Genomic DNA, 21,660 nt, shown 5'->3' on the forward strand with positions numbered 1-21,660 from the left:
ATGGTTAGCATGGTAAATCTGAGATTCATTTCGTATAAGGCCTGGGCTAAATTGCCAGAATCCAGAATTGATAAAGACCCATACCCGAGGGTCTGCATAGTATTTATTCGCGGCCCGGATGCCAAGTTACAATTTTTCTAATTAAATCTAATTTATACCGAACGCCCTATTCGACGGTGGAAGAAACACGTGCGTTTCATGGCCCATCAACCCAGCGCAGCACTATCCACTAAGGATTTATCATTGTTCGAAATGTCCCCAGATGCTGCACAAAGCCATAAATGAATCCACCTTTCTCAAAAGCTATTGTTCCAGAGCGCATAAAGAGATAGCAAGCATGAGACAACGTGGTGTCAGAGTCATCTCCTCTTCAGACATGATGAACAAGCAGACGACAGCAGCGTGCATCATGCACTGAGAACAGATGGCACTTGTTTCTCGTGACGTAGGCGATTCCGCGCTATATATGCAAATTAGGTCAATGCTTGCTGATGGTCGCTTCGGAACCGGTAAGTGGACATCTTCTATTAAAGTCAACTTTTTTCGTATTTAGGAATAGTTTACCACAGTGATATTGTGGTAGTTGGTCAGATGGATGTTACTTTCGCGAGAAAAGCAGTTTTATTAGGCGATTAACCGCGTGTATTCGCGCTCATAGCGATTTATTTCCGAGCCGTGCAAGTGTTTGAAGACTTTGTGTCCTGTTGGAGTGTTGGTTGCAGTGTGTTGGTTGCTGTACAAAGAATCTCAACATGGCTTCCGTCTCCATGTCTTTGTGCAGTGAGTCGGAGTGATGATACTATAGATAGTCAACTTCAGTAGCCGTGATTGTGGTGTGAGTCAAGGAGACTTACGCAATGACTGCATCAATTAGTCATTCTCACATTCAGAATTGCTTCTTCGGTGAGTGATAAATTTATCTTGTTTTGTTTTTGTTTGTAATGTAGGTGAAGAACAAGTGTCCAAAAGTGCATGCTGCATGTGGCTGGATGCTGAAACCACCTTACAAAGCAGTCAGATAATCGAAATACTCGTGTATTATGACAGAACTAAAGAAATAGGTAAGTTAACTTTGTTAATGTCAGCTTTATACCTTCAACAGTGCAAAGGAACTGGTGGAAGGGTGGAGTTCCTTGGTGATCGATGCGAAACATTGTATTGTCTTAGACTTAAGTTTGATCTGCCCAGCTGATGGTAGTTAGTAGTTGGTACCCGATCATTTAAATTTAAAGGATCAGGTCCGGTTTCAAGAAGAAATTTGTTGCCGAGTTATTTTGTGATAAAGGAAATAAATGATTAGATATGGTTTAAAGTTAGCATTATATAAAAATCTCTGTTAAGTTTCCCTTCTTTTAAGGCCATTTACACATATCTGCAACAAGGGTCTGAGGATACATTATTATTGCAAGATTGAAAGAAATCTGCTGTTTCCTACCTTTGCCTTTGGCCTTACCAGGTTAAGCCTATACTCCTGAACCCGAGTATAACAAAATGGCGGCCTCACTCAGAAACTTGAGTATATGCTGTGCTTGTGCGTACTTTGTCTTTCTTATTCGCAACTATGATGTAAGAACATGGGACATGTCAGAACATTGTTTGGCCAACCTGTGGCACCACCCTGCAGCATAATACGTTTGTACCATCATTGCAGAAAATGTATTAAAATTATTCTGTAAGGGAATATTGCCAAGTGGTATGAATTGCTGAAATCATTGATCCCCGCTCTCTTGTCTGCTTGCTTCTTCCAGTCATCTGTTGCTCAGGGGTGGCTGTGACTTGATTGATTGCAATGAGATAGCTTGCTAAGAATGAGATGTCAATTCCAAGGCAACTTGGACAAGTGTAACATAAAGACTGGCTTATGAAACTGTACAATGAAGGGAGTGTCACCTATGATTGTTTCCGGGTCATTCAAATATTTCTCTGTTTTTCCAGCACATAGTTTGGTTACCAGTCTGAGTTCCATCTCGGATTCCAATCTCTGCAAACTGATTGCATTCTTCTGTCACATTCTTTTGATTTTCAATCCCTAATGCCAGCGGTCACCACATTTTGAAATTTCAACCATCAGCTAAAAGATTTTCAATATGCAGATCAATAGTCCCCCAGGTTGATTCCATACTTGAGGTATATTGTTTGTCATCCTCACGGTTGACACACTGTACAGTGTTGCTTGAGGTATCCCTGGGAAAGGGAGTGACCTTTACATTAGATCCATTACAAGGTATTTTTACCATCATATTCTTGGTATAGGTTACCAACCGTGTATAATGATCTCCTTTGAAATCTTCTCCAGTGAGGGTATCGAACTGCTTTGACGTGCGAGTCGTCATGGTGATTCCTTTGATTATTGATCTGATCGGCACGCCTTAGATAGATTCCTCGTTGGCGTTTTTCACGACTTTGCAACAGTAGCTTAGTCACCTTCTTGTTATTCCGCATACACAATAGGAAAGCTGTTATCTGCGTTGAGCATTTGTTTCACTTATATGGATCAATTCAAATGGCTCATCTTGCTCAAGATGCCCTCGAGCAACTTTTGCAGAGTTCAATAGAAAACGTCTGCTGAAAAGGTTGAGTTTGTTGGAACTGTAACCTGTAAATGGTATTGTTTAGTCAGTGAAGTGTTACCATTGATCAAGGAAAATTGTGTTACATTACGCATCAAGACAATATTACTCATTGCACCTTTGTTGTGCTTTGTATCTTTTGGAAAGAAGAGATAACGTGCCACCAGCAAATCTTCTACTAAGTGCTCATTGTTTAGTCACGCTGTAACTGACAGTATTATTGAAACAACAAAAAACTCTATATTCTACGACCTTTTTCAAGACTCTTTTACATTAAAACATGCATTGTTTTTTGCTGTGTAAAGGATTTGTTACTCCGCAATTGGGTTGTTACATTTGCATGTGAAAAAGACTTGAAACTTTTAACTCAACTGATTTTGTAAGGATGAAAATAAAGGATTGAAATGCCAAGATTGTTGCCAGATTTCTTTATGCTTTTCTCTCAATAAATTGATGCACCATTTACTACATTGGTAGGGCCTATTTGTTGCTAAAATACCAGATCTCATTGATCATGTCAGCAATGCTTAGATTGCTTTTACTGGTATTAGTTCAGCCCAGTTATTCGTTGGGGTTATCTATGATATATCATTCCATTTTAAGTGCTTCTATTTAGAAAGTATGGCCCAGAAATAGGAGAACTTTAGACAAATGCCCTTCAAACTAAGAATCAATGAAGAAGGTTTACCAAACTTGTAATATCAAAACCAGGATATCTTTTGGAGATTGGACGACCAAGGCAAAGTTTTGGAAATATAAAACAAGCAAAGGCAAGATAGTCTCTGGGAGAAGGTCAAGTATAGTGAGCTTCTCCAAAGACAATACAAAGGAGTTTTGTTTACCAACTTTGATCAAGACCATGGTGTCACTGGTATCACCTTAGGTGATTTGTTGAGCAGACTTTTTTAATTTGCTGACCTATTGAAGCAGACAGGCATTGGCAAGAAAGGACAAGTTTTGCTTTCTGCCAACAAGAAAAATCTAAGTAAGCTGAAACAGTTTTGTCTGAATTACAAATCGAAGTTTACAACTCCTGTTGTTGCTTTCATATGAAGTGGTGAACCAAACCGTTCTTACCAAATTAGCAATCAATTAATTGGCCAACAGATGCTGAAGATTGTGTTTGTCTTCAACATGCTCTTCAATCAACCAATGCTCCAAAAGTCAATGAAATGAACGCCTAGTGCCAGCAGTTTCATATCAAAATACAGCAAAGGCTCTACTCATAGGACAGCTGCTTGCAATATCATTGTGACCCATGATTTATCAAAGGAAATCTGATACGACACTTTCCTGTTGTTCAATGCCAACAGCTTGCAAAAATTGGAGAAAGAGAGACAGAAGTCTTGCAAATACTACAGGAAGGGAAAGGCTGAAGGCAGAAGAAGATTAACTACAGTACATGAGTGAAAAGCCAATGTAACTAACTAGAACCTGGCAGAATCTCTTCAGCCAATGTACTACTGTCTTTATTATATCAAACTTTCTGGGTGGAAATTTGTTCAGGGTATGAAGGCATGATTCTTGCACCACTACATCACAATCTTTAAAATCAGAAAACTAACTATTTGTGGTTAAAGTAGGCCAAAAGAATAATGGCAATCATGACTTAACAAGCAATGCTTAAACAGGATGGGGCTGAAGCACTCCATGCGTGCCAATATCATGGAGCACAGCCACGCAGAGGTCAAGTGTATCAAACCATTGAACCATTCATGGTCGGGGCATTTAAATCTGCTTTTAAAGGATCCAAGGAAACCTGTCCGGGCATCAGTGTTGAGGTGTGTTAGCTCATGATCTTTGTTTCGCTCTGGGCATGTATAGAGATGCTCTAGTGGACAAGTGAAAGGAGTTGTTCCTACAGGGTTTCTCATTTCAGTTCATGTTAATGCAATGCTTTTTGTGAAGGACAGGCAACCTGATGCTTGAAAATATTTATATGTTATACACCAATTACCATGTGGAATTATTCTACTGACACCCAGAAGTGCAATGTGAAAACCTTTACACTATCACACAAAGATTCCATGTGGAAGGCAACTAACTGTTACTGTGTTTAGTGGAATTGAAACAATAACAGATTCTAGGTTGGAAGCAACAAAAGACCATTCCATTAAATGAATACATGTAAAATCAAAAAAAGTGTTATAGTTAGTACTTTAATTTATACATGAGAAACCAAAAACACATTTGAAGTAATGTGTTTTCGATGAAACTGATAATACGTGTTTCTGCTGAAGAGCATGAGCCTGTCTTCTTCAGTCAGCACTCATAACCATATCGCTGCTGGCGAGAAGCTAAACATTCATCTTTAAGATGAGAATATTGGTGTTTCAATAGAAGTGATTAAGGCTCCTTGACGCATCCTCACAGCACCCACCTAACAATATACAGGATTCATAGACAGCAGATGAGCTTCACTACCGTGGCTTTCAATAAAGATATCCACGGCTGTCTCAGATTTATATTTAGTCTATTGATTCGGTTAATGCCAATACTGACAATCCTGCAGGAGAAGGAGAAGTTGGAATGGAACCATGTTGACTTGATGAGCTGTGCGTTTTGTTGGCCATGCACAGCTGTGGCTGCTGCTTTTGAAAGCACATCTCGGTGTTGGTGTTCTGGACAAAGAGATTGTGTTGCCTCTAAATTCATAGAATTGAAATCAGTCGTGTGACAGCTCTCGTCTTCTAATATTCTTTGTCCGTGATGACGCTTTTGGCAATTCCTCAAGTAGAAACATTACTACTCTACTTGCTTCTGCCCCAAATTCACTCCAAATATGACTCCTCTTGAGTGTCTTGTGTCTGCCCCGAATCACCAACAAGGAGGTGAGTCTCCCTGAGTGATTTGGTTCAGCCCGAAATCATCTCGCAGGTGAATCCGCTTCTGTGACTAGCAGCAATTTTATCATCAACCCATTGAGAACATGATACCTCTTTCAAATGGTAATTGAACAGTGACATTTCATTGGCAAGAGCCGCATCGCCACATCGAGTCTAAGATAAAATCAATACGCTGTGTTCCAAGGCTCTTGGCGGCATCTGTAATGCCTGTTTAGACGCTCCGGTAGTCCAATACTATATAATATCCTTATCCCACTCATAGCCTGCGAATAGACTTGTCTCAATGTCTGGGAGCAAGACACAAAATGGAGGTTGAGGGAAGTTTCCATGTTGGTGGATTGTGATTCTGAGGAGTTGATAGCGTAAGCTTTTGGAGTCTTTTGTGTTAGCACTAGGTGTTTTGTGACAATGTAATTTCTTTATTTCAATTAGACGAGAGGTGTGTCCTTATCTAGGATGAAGACATCAAATATAAACAAGAATTTTATAAGTTTGGGCAATTGAAATGTTATTTAGAGATGCTGACCCTTGGTTATATTGCTGTGGGGGAGTTGCTGGGTGGTGGACTCGATGGTGATTGTAACTTGTTCTTCTAATTCTGTTATGGCTGCTGAAAGATGTCATTGTCATGTCTGTGTCTCATTGTGTGTGCCTCCTTGGACAACTGAACAATGTTTGCCAATGGATTTACGTTGATTGTGACTTGAAGGCTTGTAAAATATATAAGCTCTATATATTCCTGTTCGTTGAAAACCTCATTCATGTTAGAGAAATGTTGATATCATGTCTGAAGACTATGTGTACCTTCTATCTATTGATGCCAAATTTAAGCCCCAGAACGACTTGGCTGTTTACTATGGTGAGCAAAATTCTTTGAATAGCCACTTGCTCTGATCATGTCACCAATTTTCTTGCTGGTGCAAACAGCGGGCATGACTTATCTGTTGTTATCTTGTGTCATGTTTGGAGTGTTGGCCTCAAGGGTCTATCCTTCTTTATGGATATGACCTAGTCTATCATTTATTTGTCTATCACGAGTTGACGTTGTTGTTCTACTTTCCTTCTTTAATAGTCAGTTCATGACACCATTGAATTCTTGGTTTTGGAAATGGTAAGGCCGTTTACAATTTGCCGTGTTTTTTCCCCCGATTTGTATGCTACAGTATTGTAATGCTCTTCCTGCTGTTTTGGAAAAAGCATATGGTTGCATAGAAGTATCGAGGTAGGAAGTCCTTTGTAGTTGGGAGTAGGAAGAGGTCTAGGTTGAAATGAGGGTTGCTGCTCGCACACTACCACCCCTCTATGAAAGAACATGCTACTCCTAAAAGAAATCGCCCAACAGCAGGTCAGCAGTTCAGAGTGCCATCAGCAAGTCAGTTGAGACCTTTTGTAACCCTATCGCTCATCTACCATCAGGACCATTATGGAGTGGCCACTAAGACTCGTCTCTATTGATTATCACATACACCGACACATTGGCAATGATTATACTGGAGTATTATCTTTCCAATATAGATTGATCGCGAAATCTTCCTTCTAAATGAGACCGAAGCTCTTCCCTGTGCCAGGGTGAGCGTCTATTGATGACCTTCTGATCGACATTGTCTGTTCGGCTGTGATAGCTTGGAAAGGAAAGCTTGGGTCATTAGTGGTTCAATATAATACATCATAGATTCCTCTTGCGGAAAAGTTTTTGATTGGTAAAGGTTGCAGTTATGTCATGTCCCTAACATGTCCCATCAGAAGGTTGTCCGCTACCTGTTTTCTGACACGAGTGTCTGTTGATGATGTAATGTTCAGAGCTACAGTATGGACATTTTCAATGTCTAAGCTAGAAAAGGCTGGGCAGAATGGGGCAAAATGGAAATTTATTGGTTGCTTGTGAAAAGGCAGGGCAAAGTCAAAAATAGGAAATTGTGAAAAGAAGGCAGGGTGCCTCACCCTGCTAAAACTCTATAGCTGAGCACTACGCTTAGTGACATTTGAAAGTCGATGATCATGCAGGTATGAGACACCACAGGGATAACCAGATCCTGTTTGCCGCTTGATGACTTTGTTATTGCAATGAAAGCATCACCTCTCCTGATCATGATGTCAATAATTGCCTGAGAGTTCTGTTTCCAGTATGGTAGTAATAGATGGCATATCCTGGTTTGAGCCGTTGATGGTCATGGCGGCATTCACAACCAGGAAGGAAGCAGCATTACTTTCCTGTTGTTTGTGTAATCTTGGCTGTTCCAGTCATGAAGTTGACCTTCTTGAGTTGGTGTTACCGCATTGTCATTGGTGATCTTCTTTTGCGCTCTCAGATTTTTTCTATTCGGTTGTCATTTTTCCTGTTGACCTGAACTGGAAAATAATTGTCTTTAAACTTGAGTGCTGACATGTCTGTTTGTCTTTGATTGTTTAATTGTCTTAAAGTTAGGGAATCAGTGCAATAAATGATACCATAATGCATAAGGCTGATGCTTTGAAAACCTTACCTGTGGTGCTCAAGGAGTATGGTCAGACGAACTATTACTCGGCCTCCTTTTATAGATGGCTGGAGTCTAAGATGATGAATTCATGTCCTGTGGCTATTCAGTCATTCAGGTCTTTCAGCATGCAGCAGGGGAAAAGGAAGTGACTACTAAAGCAGTGAATTCTTGGTGTACTTCCTATGAATCTTAGCTTATCCAAGCAGTTGACTCAAGTTCATGTGTATCTGTGAGTCATTACAGGTTGAGCTCAATGCCCTTTTCAGATCGAGCTATTCCTTGAATGGTGTCTTTAAATTTCCCCTTCAACTTTTAATGGTCAAGTTTTCCTTTGATATTTTTTCTATTGTCATTTTTCTCCTATCATTGAAGGTGGAGCACAATGCCTCTGAAGATCAAGCTGCCCCTTGATACCAGGAAGCAGACGTTATCGTGCCAGAACTGCCCTTACACAACGAAAAACAAGACCCAATTTGAGGAACATGGAAGGGACTGTGACAGAGTTGTTGAAGATAGATTAAACATGGATGTGAGCAGAGGTGAAGGATATAAAGTGGAGGATGACAGTGGAGTCGGAATGGTTAACGGCGGTAAAGTAGAGAATGGATGCAATGGTGCTGATGAGTCTGAGTTAAGTATCGATGAAGGTAGCTCCATCAATGGCGAGGAATCGAACGAACATAAAGTTGTCGTCCGCCATTATACATGTAAATCATGTGGCTTTCAGACGACTACCTCGAAAACTTTCTTGTTTCATCAACGTCATGAGCACCAGGCAGATTTTGATATCTTTCCGTGTGATATTTGTGACTATGCATCGAAGTGGAAATGTAAAGTGATACGGCACCGTGAGATGATTCATCGAAGCGCGCCTCATATGGCTATGCAGGATTATGCAAAGTTGAAGTCACCACATCGTGTGTTTGGAAAACCTGGTCCTAAAATAGATGGCAAGCCACGCAAGACTCCCCTGAGTATGGTACCCATTCCTGATATGATTCCCATTCCGAAGATCAAAAACCTCAAGAAAGGATTGGATGGAATTATGCCTCTGACGCAGTTAAATGGATCTAGTCTAATTGGGGAGAAAAAGAAAAAGAAGGGGGTTAAGAGGAAGCTAGATCAGGAAGAAACCGCACCTGTTAAAAAACGTGTCACGGATGGTCGATCTCAACCGCGAAGTAACTTTCTGCAATTTATGGAACTTTGTAGTACAGATGGTCAAGAACCGCGCTATAAATGTAAACTCTGTTTCTATTCAAATCTACGCAAGTGGCAGATCCGTCAGCATATCAAGGCTCGTCACGTTAATGCCAAGTCGTTTACTTGTAATATTGGTAAATGTACATTCTCGACCTACAAGAAAGCAGAATTCTTTGCTCACAAGACAAAGCATAATCAGGTCACTTTCGAATGCGAAGAATGCGAATATGTTACATTCTTAAAGCCAAATCTTGACCGTCATAAGCTCAATCATGGTATGTTGGGGGTCCCATACAAATGTAGCTTGTGTAGTTATGCATCTGCAAAAGAAGCAGCCGTGATGCGCCACATCCAAGAACATCATCTCGCAAAAGAAAAACAAGTCGTTACTATTGATGGACAGCCAGTACAACGCTCAAAGCCCCGCTCAAAGAAGAAACATAAGGCAGTCAAGCTCCCAGTTACGACAACGGACATGGTAAACAATGGTAATACATCACCATCAGATATGAAGGAGACAACTCTGGAGACGTTTTACGCTCAACTTAGGGATGCTGTGGATGGATCTAGTTCGGCGAGCAAGGGGTTGTACGTTACTGATGGATTTTATGATCAGCATGAGATGTCTCCATCTGTTATGTCAGATTATAATGATGTAGGCCGAGAGGAGGGTGCGCAGAAGGAAGACTCGAGTGATGCTATTGGCGACACTGCCTTCATGTGCCCAGAGTGCGGCTTCGCAGCAAATAGTGTGGCAAAACTAGACAAACATATGATGACTCATGGTTACAATATGGAGTTGAACGAAATTGAACAGCCGGAGCAGAAACAAACACCTGAACCCCAGGTTTTTGAACATAAGCCAGAAGAACCAAATGTTCTGAGATTCCTGGAGGAAGATTTTGGGAGATATAATGAAGAAAGCATTGTCAGAAGGTCGGTAGCTGAATATTTTGAAACGAATGGCACTGATTCTGAATTGAGTAACTTCAAAGCCTCCGATAATAGTTTCTCAGAGGACCAGGCGTCGGTCGATTGTCCGTCTGCAGAGCAAAATGCCTTAGTCAGCACTAATGGGGATATAGTCTGCAGCATCTGTGGTTACGTTGCAGTGACGATGACGCGGCTAAAAGGTCACATGGTATCCCATAGTAATGACTTCAAGTACACATGCGACTTGTGCCCTCGGAAATACAAACGGTCATCTGATTTGAACTATCACATGAAAAAAGCTCATAATATCCGTTTGCGGGATTATCTTCAGGGCTCGAAAGAGCAAGATGAACCGTTAAACTTGTCGATGCGCTCAAACACCAGCAATGACAGCAGTATTGATACTGATATGCCCGAACCTATGGATTTCATCGAGGACGGTCCGCTACCTGAAGATAACGATTTCAGGGAACAGCCATTAGATTTATCGCATCACACTGGTTTGGATGAAGAGGAGCTTATTGGTGCCGATATGCAATGTCCGCAGTGCCCGTATGTTGCGAAATGGCCAAGTGACATGCGACGCCACCAATTGGTACATACTGGTGATCGTAGACATAGGTGTCACCTGTGTCCCCGTTCCTACAAATGGCAAGGTGATCTGAATGTTCATATGAAGAAATGTCACGATCGGGTTGAGAAGTCCGTAAGTCCCATACCGCCTCCTCCTGCTCCTCTACTGAAAACATTCCATACTCAAAATAAAGCACGGAAAGGTGTGGCAGGCGAGTATCGGTGCCGATATTGCAACTACATCGCTAAGTACACGTCGGAACTCATGCGGCATACCAGAATTCATACCCATGAAAAACCTTATAGCTGTTCATTTTGCCAGTACGACACTGCTTGGAAGGGTGACCTGAAACGCCATATTGAGAAGCATCACGCCGATCGCTTACAGGACGAGAAAGCTATTTACAACATTCTACAAGATATTGAGCGCGAGGTGACAGAGACGTATTGCTCTGATTACCTTCCGCAAGAATCGGATGCAACCAGTGTCATCAGCGATGACAGTGAACCGCTTGCTTCTTCAACACCTCAAAAGGTGGCACTGTCAGCAGACAGAAGGGAAGAGGATTTTGTCCCAGAAGCATTCCAGCCGAAGTTGGAAGCAAGAAATGATGCTGCTGACCCATGTCTTTGCAAAATCTGTGGATGGAGAGCTCCAATGCCATCGAAACTTCACATGCATCTTGTTGCACATGACAATATCAAAGTCTACAAATGTACAATTTGTGGTTTCCGAACCAATTGGGTTTGGGACACCAGGAAGCATGTCCGCGCTAAGCATGGCCTGTCGGACCCGGGGCCCTACTGTCTTAAAATGAATGAGGTGGAAGCCCGTGCTTCAATTGCAGCTTACCTTGAAACAAGAGAACGTCCCGGACGAACCATGAGCACATTAAACAATAATAACAACATTGAAAAGGAGTGGGTGCCGGCTAAACCCATCTTAGGTGTCCCGATCAAGTTGGAAAAGGATATTGGGAATGCAGGGATGAAAAGTACGTCGCCTCATCATGGTTACGCCCGCCCTTTCAAATGCTCGGCATGTCCACGACGCTCCAACTGGAAATGGGAGCTGAAGAAGCATATCAAGCTTGTTCATGAAGGACAGGCACAGATTGTCATTCTGAGCCGTGAGGAGGCGTTGGCGACACTCCCACCTGGCCTGACCCCTGGCATGAAACTGAATATTGGCGATAGTGTTAAAGTTCCAGAGAAACCGAAACCAACGATTTTGAAGACACCATCTGCTGCTTCAGTTTCAGCATTATTCCATTCACCATCTGGGAAGCCGCTGCCAATTACAATTCCACCGTCTACACCCTCACCAGCGAAGTCATTCATATCTGTGGTATCTACCCCATCGCCATCCGTTTCTGGCAAAGGTAGCAACCAAGTTGATCATGATAAGTCTAAAAAATTCAAATGCTCTAGTTGTCCATATAGGTCGAATTATCGTAGCGATGTTCAGAGACATGTTTACAATAAACATCGCAAGGCGGGAGAAGTTATCATTCTTGATAAGGAGACTGCACTGGCTACTTTACAAGACTATCTTGATACATTCCCTGGGAAGAAATTCATGGGTCGGTCGAAAAGGTTGAAATTAGAGAAGCAAATGGAGGGGCTCAATACGGGGAATGGCACAAAAGATTTGGACAAATGGAAATGCAATAAGTGTGATTTTCGCCATTCTGATCGTGATGCAGTTATAGAACATCTCTCCCAACATTCCAGTCCGAAAGCCGTGTTGTATTGCTGTAAGATTTGTCCGTATTCCAACGAGATGTGCAGCACCGTCCGCCGTCACATTCGTAGCATCCATGAACTACCAGACGAAGGCAACTTTTTCCTGAATGAAGTTGAAGAACATCCTGCCATGACCTTTGGGAAAGCGGAGCCCAAGATTGAAAAGATTACTGACATGTACAAGTTTGAACCAGATGAGAACATTGAGCTGCCACCAGGTGAAGGATTTGTTGAGAAACGATTCCGTTGCAAACACTGCGGAGCTCGGTCGAACTGGAAAAATGCAATGTATCGTCATATCCGTGAGGTCCATAATCTAACTTCATATAACCTGATTGAAGAATTGACTGAGGGGCCAGATGGGTTGGTTTCAATTCCGCACATCCCACGTGGAGAAGCTGCTCCAATGGTTTTTCCGTATAAGTCACCTGATTGTAATGCTACCAGTACCAAGGATGTAGAGAGTTTGGCTGGCCAACAAGATATGTTGTTGAATATGTCTTATGGAGTTGGCATGGCTATGAATGGGGATCACAACTGGAATGGTGACCAAAGCAATGCTGGGGAGAGTTCAAGGTCAGATGGAGGACAACATGAAGGTCAGAATGACTGGGACAAAGAACCAGCAGACTCAAATTGTGGAAAGAAGGCATCCAAGGGCAAGGGGAGTGGATCCAATGAAGGCCGTTCGGAATCTAATGCAGGACAGGGTGGTGCATGCGGAGGGCCGAATGAGCGAGGTAAAGGTGATAGTGGGGCTGGTGGCGGCCAGGATGGCGATGGAAAGAAACCTGATGGTGATGGCAAAAAAAAAGGAAAGAAGAAGAAGAAGAAAAAGAAATTAGAAAAGGAGAAGAAAGGCAAGGAAAAGAAATCAAAGAAAGAAAAGAAGGAGTCCAAGCAGCTGACGTTAGATGATTTGACCTTTTCTAAGGTCAAGGACAAGAGTGGAGCCCTGGATAAGAAAATGGAGCAGGAGAAATCTGACTTAGAAAAGGAAATGCTGAAGACTCTAAAGCCAAAGATTGCACTTGAGACGAAGGGCGAAATATACAAGGAGGGGAAGATCTACAAATGTAGCCTCTGTCCGTATAATACGGTGAAGTCACAAAATGTACTGATTCATCAGCGATTGCATGTGAAGAGGCCTGGGCATGATGTCAAGTGTCCCCATTGTCCATATTACGTTGCACTACCGAGGTTCTTGAAACAGCACTTGAAGTGTCATACAGTGAGTAGTGGAAAAACTGAAACAGCACTGAAGGAGATGAAGCCATCAGACAAAGAAATGGACGGTGATAAAACAAGCCCCACTCCTATGGAGGTTGAAAATGGGGAATCAGAAAATATTTTCCATGTAGAAGTGATCAAGCCAGGGTCGAGTAAAGACAAGGAGGAAGTTGTTCGTGTTGAGGTTGAGAAACCAACAAAACGAAGTAAGGCTGCCAAGGAAAGCTCTGTGGTTGCAGGAACTACGGAAAGAATAGGACAAGAATTGAATCCAGAAGTGGAAAAACCAGCCAAAAGTAGGAAGTCATGCGGCGATGATAATACTTTTGTCTCGGACTTCAATCGTAAGATGTACGACTGCTCGATGTGTCCCTATTTTTCAAAAAGCAAGGCTGATATGCTCTACCACAAGCAGTTTCACCGCAAGCGGGCCCTCGTCAAGTATAAATGCCAACATTGTGACTATTGGGCAATGCATAAACGAGTCATCTCGCAGCATGAGAAGCTCCATAATCCAACATGGCGTACTAACAGGCTCAAGACACTGAAACAACTCCTAGTGAAAGACTCCGAAAAGAAAGCTGCACCACCAGCAGTCGTGCCACCATCTGTCCAATCGTCACCTGCTAAGTCTGAAGTCTCGGAGCGATCATATTATGCCGACTATGATCCGGTCGATATTGCAAGTATCAAGCAGGAGTTGATCCTGTCCAAGATCACTGCTGTCCCGGTGTCTACATTACCTACAGAAGGGGAGGAGGAAGAAGTATTGGCAAAAAAGTTGGAGGATTCGCCGGAGGAGACTCAAGAAGACGAAGAACTTGTTCCCAAAACTGACGCCGAGGAAGCTGTTATTGATGTTGAGACTGTGGATCCACCGGCACAAGAAACTAAAGCTCCAGAGGAACCAAACCCGGGTGTGAGCAGCATTGATCCGAAAAAGAAGAAGGTCATCCCTGTGAAGAAACTGCATCGATGCCGCCATTGTCCATATACGAACATCCGAGGTACTAATCTCCGCCAACATGAAAAGATGCATGGGTTCCGTGAAGATGAGCACCTGGTGAAGTGTCCAAAGTGCGACTACCATGTTGGCAACAAGGGTCTGCTGACACATCATCTGAAAGTCCATGCTGATAACTACCAGCCAGAGTTCATTGAGCCAGATGTCGTTGATGAGGAAATAGGTGAGTGTGTTTCATTTCTTTATTACTGATTCCAAGAAAATTGTTCAGTGTCATTACTAATGGGGTAGTGAGCTTTTGATTAATATCTGAAGGTGGCGCAGTGAGTCACTTAACTTTTCTGGGCCCGTGTGAAATGTAATTACAAGACTAGCAGAGCCAGTGGATGACGTGACAGTGATGGAATGAATCTCGCGGTACATGACTGCTTTTGCGGTCCTCATCTGGCTCTTTAAATGTAATGAATTTGTAAGCCTAGTTTGCTTCAGACCGGTAATGCCATGTGTCCAATTTCTCTATTTTCCAGGTGATGTAGATGAACAGCAAGAAGTCCTCCAGCCACCATCTCTAGAAGCTCCATTCGCACCCAAACAAGATGGCGTCCCGTTTGTTGTCAAGTACGATGATATGTTAGAGGAGCACGTGGTCCAGCCAACAATATTCAAGAAATACAGCTGTGAAAAATGTCCGTATGGCACATCGAAGCGGTCCCAGTACGAGAAACACTTCCTCCTGCATGGAAGCAAACAGAAATTCACTTGTGAATTCTGTGACTACAGCGTCCCGCTCAACTCACTCTTGGTGCAGCACAAGAAACTTCATCTGATGCCAAATCAGAATTTACTAGGTGTGCAGTCCATTTCGAATTTACGTAATTTACCAGAGTTACCAGCAGACGTCGCTGTTGCCATGGTTGCCGATGTGGATGAGGTTCCCCAGGATCCGATTGCGCGATATTCTGGTACCCATGATCATTTGGAGTTGTTTGAGAATGGCATGGAGTATGAAGAACCGAAAAAACTTTATAGGTGTGATCGATGTCCATTTACAAATGTGCGTCGTGACCACTTGCTAACACATCTAAAATGTCACATGATACGCAGCGATCTCCAGTGTCCGTACTGTGACTATAGCGTTACTAAGGAACACCTCTTGACTCAACACGTTAAAGTTCATTTCGGCCCGTTAACCGTCGAGGAAGAGATAATATTCAATGGGGAGAATCGAGCAAAAGTGAATCAGGAAAATGGCATTGATTTGTCCAAAAATGGTAACTTAGGACTTTTGAAACCAGACGCTAAAACTATTGAGATGGTGACTGAAAAAGTCGAGGAGAAGGAGCCTGAGGTGCCAGAAAAGATGCCTGTTCCTGTTCCACGTGAAGCAGAAGAGCGCCCCCATTTGACTGATCCAAGAGACGATGATACAACCGATGAGTGGCGATGTCAGTACTGTGATAGGAAGTTCCCAGCATCAAGTTCGCTCATCAAACACGAGATGCAGCATTTGATCGGCTGTCATTTCTGAAGGTAATACAAGTAGCCAACTATTGTTCAATGGCACAGTCATTTCCTTGAATGCATGTTTTGTTGTGTGAATTTCCGGCTGCTGTTGCCAAAGGGGAGTCTACTGATCATAACATTACCATTGTGAAATAGATTTTGCTCTGTTGTCTAATTGTGTTGAAAACTATCTTTTATTTCTCTTCCAGTTTTATAGAGATTGCCTGCCATAACAAAGCCGTCGAATCAGCGTAGGTTGATGCAAACATTCCATTCAAACTGTTGCCCAGGATTCAAGTTCTGTTCCAAGAATTCTCAAGTTGTTGAAGAGAAAACCCCAAGAAAGCACAATTTTGGGGGAGTCCTGGAGTGCTCGAATATTGAAAGAACTGTGATGTCATGAGACATTAGTTCAAGAAATTTGTGTCATTTTGCTTTGGAAGCATATATTAGACTCTTGAGTAATCAGGGTTTTTTACTAGTCAGATTGTATCGAGCTCTTTATAGCAATTTTTAGATAACGATATTGTGCTGATGCATTTTGTAGTGTTAAAGGTTGATAAACAAGTGATGGCATTTCAACACGAAGGTGATTCTGCTCATTTCATGATGTGTAAATGGATGGAATGAAAAAAGAGTTTACAACTCAAAATTCAGTCTTGATTGCTGGTTAGGCATGAGGCTTGCTAGAGGAAGATGTCTGAAATAACCCATTTTCCTTTTGTCAATCGATGTAAAACATTAATGCATTTCATAGTGACCAGTACAGAGTTCTTCTGGAAATATAAGTTGCATTGCCCAATGTGGATTTTTAAAAACTGCATGATAATTTGGGATATTTTCTTTGTCATGTATTTATTTTATCAATAATTGAAACATCTTGTTGCTGTACAAGGCCACTGTTGCAAAATTGGGGCAGAAGTCTCTAGCATTCCTTCCAAAGTTTTTTGTTTGGACTCTTCTGCTTTTGGACTTAAGTTTTGGTCCAAGAATTTAGAACGAAGTGTGCATGGTATTATGTAGGTGCAAATTTCATCGAGGAAATGGCTAATTAGCATTTTGTATGAGTTGGATCAGGGTTTGGATGATACATTTATTAGCATGTGCAGTGGAAGGCTGCACCGAATATAAATAGTTACGACCTTCTGTGGAGTGTGCGACTCCTCCTTTTAGTTTTGTTTTTGGATAAAAGAGGGTGCCCAAATATCATTCCAAAGTGTCGTGAATCTTAGAAAGATGAATATAGATGAGATTTGATTGTGTGTATTTTGTTGTATGTTGTGCTAAGATGAATGACCATCATGATTTCTTTTGATTATCACTTATAATGCTGTTGTGTGTAAAGAGTTTGCTCTTCTCATCTATCACCAGACTGGGACTGTCGTCAACGTTTGCTGATCAGTAAACTGTGTGTTTGTAAACAGGGCAGCGTTTTCTAATGCATAAGTTGTCGTGACCAGGTGGACTTTGATACGGTGCTTAAAGGTCATTTTTAAAAAGCAGATTTTTATAAGAAAGTTCATTATTCTAGGTCAGGGTTCAAGAGTCGTTTCAATGTACTGTGAGATAGGAGAGACCCCTATTTGTCAACTTTGTGTAACCTAATCTGACCTACCAGACTCCTGCCTGACTCCCTTTCAAGTGGGAACATTTTATGCAGTTGGGGGAGGCCGCCGTACAAGATAGGAATATGATTATGAGTTAACATAGTGGCACCAACAAAATTTGATTGCTCTTTCTGTTTCACTGTACAGTCCGTATTGATGGTCCCCCATCAAAAGTTCCCATTTGATGTTTCAAAATTAGTGGCCAATTTCTGTCATATTTTGCTGGGTTAGAATAGATACCAATAGGAACACTTGATATTTTTATTCAGTTCTGAAGTTGAACTTGAGAAACATGACAAACAATTTTCGATCCTATTTAGGAAAGTGGATTATTTCTGATTTTTGTTGTAATTCTGTCTACAATAATTCAGTGTTTCGATGTTGATAATTTTCTGTTCTTAATGTTTACATTTGATTACAATCGCGTAGATCTCAAGTTTTGTTTTGGCTGTATAGCTTCAGTTGTAAATAGTGGCAATATCTAGCATTTATTTTGTGAAAATGGTCAATTATTATGTATATTTTCTGATTCCTTTGATTATTTGACATTTGTGTGAAAGACAAGTCTAGGTTAGGGTCATCTGTACTGAAAGATGAAATATAATATTTCGTTCAACTGGGCCATTTTCCTTTGAAATAGATTATAGGTTGTGACTTAGAACATTTCATAGATTAGATTGTCCAGTAGATGGGATTGAAGTAAAAAAAACTTAGGTTTGATATTCGAATGGTCAAACCTTGTACACATTGCGCTGTCAACTATGAAATTTTTGCCTCTCTTAAAGTTGGTAAATTTGCTCATTTTCCATTATTGGTGGTAGACTAAAGAATATGTTTGCTGCTAAAATTTATTGTCAAATACATTACACTTTTCGTGCTTGTTAAGTCTGTATCTGACATTCCTGAAAATAAAGCACCTACAGTGACCTTACCCTACATTTGTAAAGTTGTAACTTACATTAGCTTTTGGTTGTGTGTGCTTAGGAGCTGTCACAGTGAGACAGATTGCATTTTATGGTAACTAGTAAACAATTGATTGGGAACTTCAGAATAATTCTGGACATACATTAAGCCAGTGCTGATCAGAGCTTGCATTACCGGTAATTACACCTTGAACAAGGAATCACAGTGACCACTGCACAGGCTATTAGCTGTTGACTTAACATCCCACTATGATTCTTAACATTCCTTTCTATCAATTAAAGATTTATGTGTGACAATTGGTTTATTTTGACAAAAAATCAAATTGACTTATGAAACAGTTTGTTTTCAGTGTTTTCTATTGAAATCTGTAATATGATTACTTCAGTCAGTAAAATGTTCAGTAAAGAATTTCCTTGGAGTTTCCAATCATTTTGTGCATTTAGCATGTATTTATATTTGTAGCCAATGGTGCGCAATCTATGCATTTTATTGATGAAATAAGAGTCTTGTTGACTGATAGCCGAAGTAAGCTATCAAAATACTGATCCTTATAAATTTTGGTTATTCAGATGAAAAAGATTATGAGGCCAGATGTACAATGTGCAGTTGTTATGCATACAAATTTGCTGAAACTTGGGGTATAGTATTTGTATATCTGTCTACACTATGGCAGTGCTGAAATTTATATTCATTGCGCAATTGGGAAGTTTCTAATTCAATTCCAAATTTCACACATGGTGTAGGCCTTCAATGCTGTGTCAACAAACGTGCAAGTATTTGTAGTTTTGATATTAATTTTAGGGGGGGGGAATCAGGTTCTGACAGTTCACCAGCTGTAATGCTAGCTCTTAATGTTGTTGCTACTGCCATCTATGTTTTGTAGTTGATAACATATGTTACACTTTTTGTTTGCTATTGGGTGCACTTTTGATAAATAAATGAACCAACAACTTTTGAATGGAAAGTTTCAAATTTATGTATACATTGAGAGGGGTATACAGACTTGAAGAGATAACATTTTACTTTGACTATTTCTTTGAGAGAAAATAGATGAAGATTTTGCTCAAATAAGTAGGCCTTGGTGACAACCAAGAGAATCAAGTCAATGTCAAGATCACCTTGGGTCATGGTCAGCTGGACCCTGATGTCAGGGTCAACTCTGATCAAGGCAGCTTGAACTGGTGTCACGATCAATGTCAGCTTTGGTCTATTCAGCTTGGCAACGGCTTGACATGATGTCAAGGTCATCTTTGGTCAAGGATGGCTTGACCTGATGTCAGGGTCAGCTTTTGACGGCATCAACCTTGTTTCGGACAGTTGTGGCATAGAAATGCACCCTCTTGCTCATGAACTTTCATTACAACATTCCGCAAAAATACATTCTTTCAAATTGAAAAGGGGCATATTCCATTTGTATACAGACAGGTGTTCCGAAGCTAAACATTTTCAAATTCATTGTGATTTTTGCATTCCAAGTATTCAAATAAGATTTGAATTGTACATTTTACAAAGCTGCTCTTAGTTCCTGGTAGCGTGATTAAATTTGCATGCAATGGTTAAAAAGTGATAATTTTCTTTTTTTAAACTCCTTGACTATCCTTGTCATCTAACATTAATTGTTTTCCTCTAAATGGAGAAATGAGATAATGTGATTCATAAGTCCCTTCAGTTACGAAATTTTCCAAAGCGTTATTTTTTCTATGCAAAAATGTCATGTGATTGTTTTGAAATAACTGACCGGACCATGCAGTGGAATCTGCTGCACCAAAAATGATGTTTTTGGTACGAAACTTGTTGACCCAGTATTCCAAATATTTGTTATCATGGTTACAGAGGCAAATTATTTTTGAATCCATCCAGATTGCAGACAGTTTTGTCAAGGTTCTTGTTACAAAAGAAGCTGTTAGGAGGTGTTAGGTATTGGTAAAATAATTGTCCAGTGTTGTAATACTAAAATCGCTGATGCCTCTGAAGAGAAATATTTTTCATCGAATCCAATTCCCAAATGGTATGAGATTTTTTTAGCCAAAAGAACAAGTTTAGCTTCACATGGGTTAAAGGTTAACTGATTTCATTGAGATTATGGAGCGTAACATTAACAAGTCATTGATAGTGTTCAAATGGGCAGAAAAAAAGATACCATCTTTGGTGTGTAAAAATTAATGATGATGGTTCACCTATTCAGAAATGGGGCGAATCAAAACAACTTCAACTAGTATCTCATGTCAGAGGCTTTCAATTAAATTGTGTGCATTTTCCCTTCTGCATTTGTTGCCTAATGCTTCACATACATTACTATTTCTTATTGCCATTATGGGGGGCATGTGTGGGAACCCACCCCACCTCCTCAAGTCACAACGCATTTATCATTTTACGCAATATTCCAGGCTCGCACGTGCAGATATCTGTTGCATATTATTGTTGTCAGATTGTATCTGAAAAATCCAGGGAATGATAAAGACATGTCCTTTTAGGCCACAAAATTCACAAAATCGTATAATCTATTTTAAAATACTCTTAAGGAGTTCAATCTTGTCCCCGAGACCAAAACAGGACTTATGCAGCTCCTGTTATTTGATATTCTTCTGTCCTTGGGGAGAGGCTGACAATATTCATTAAAGATCCTTCTTTATGTGTGACGAAGATACTGTTAAATCTGTCAGGAACTGTCGTGAATTTTAAGAAGCACCTTTTTCTTTGTATTATAAACACATGCTGAGTTTTGCTGTAGAAAAATGCAACGGCTCCTCACCAGTTTTACAGCATTGAAATTTGAGATACTGTAAAGCTGTCAGGAGCTGCTGTGACCTTCAAGTGGCACATTTGTTTGTATAAAATGGAAAATGAAGTTGTTGATACGAAAGTGCTCTGCACTGTTTTATAGAAAATTGCAACAGCTCCTGAACGACTTTACAGCATTGAGGTTTTTAGACTGCAAGACCAGAAGGGTGTGCAAGTCCGTTTTGGTCCATTTTATAAACATTCACAGTGCATATTGTACATGTATAATGGAGTCAATCTTGTAGGCTTTACATAGGTCATTGTGTATTTATGATGCTATGACACAAGAAATAAATATAAAAG

General features: G+C 40.8%; 1 protein-coding gene across 2 annotated transcripts; it reads left to right on the top strand.

Annotated features, from left to right (window-relative positions):
• Positions 1-487: 487 nt before the first annotated feature.
• On the top strand, positions 488-21,646 carry LOC135495354 (uncharacterized). Of its 2 annotated transcripts, XM_064783863.1 has the most exons (5): positions 488-509; positions 948-1,061; positions 8,266-14,765; positions 15,070-16,072; positions 16,255-21,646. In XM_064783863.1, the coding sequence occupies exons 3-4, from the start codon at positions 8,276-8,278 to the stop codon at positions 16,068-16,070; spliced, it is 7,491 nt and encodes a 2,496-aa protein (XP_064639933.1). In that variant the 5' UTR covers positions 488-509; positions 948-1,061; positions 8,266-8,275; the 3' UTR covers positions 16,071-16,072; positions 16,255-21,646. The 2 variants fall into 2 exon arrangements, with proteins under 2 accessions (XP_064639933.1, XP_064639935.1); XM_064783865.1 differs by lacking the exons at positions 488-509; positions 948-1,061 and adding an exon at positions 5,764-5,778.
• The last annotated feature ends 14 nt before the right edge of the window (positions 21,647-21,660 follow it).

This window comes from Lineus longissimus, chromosome 11 (genome assembly GCF_910592395.1).
Source record: "Lineus longissimus chromosome 11, tnLinLong1.2, whole genome shotgun sequence".
Classification (NCBI taxonomy): Eukaryota; Metazoa; Nemertea; class Pilidiophora; order Heteronemertea; family Lineidae; genus Lineus; species Lineus longissimus.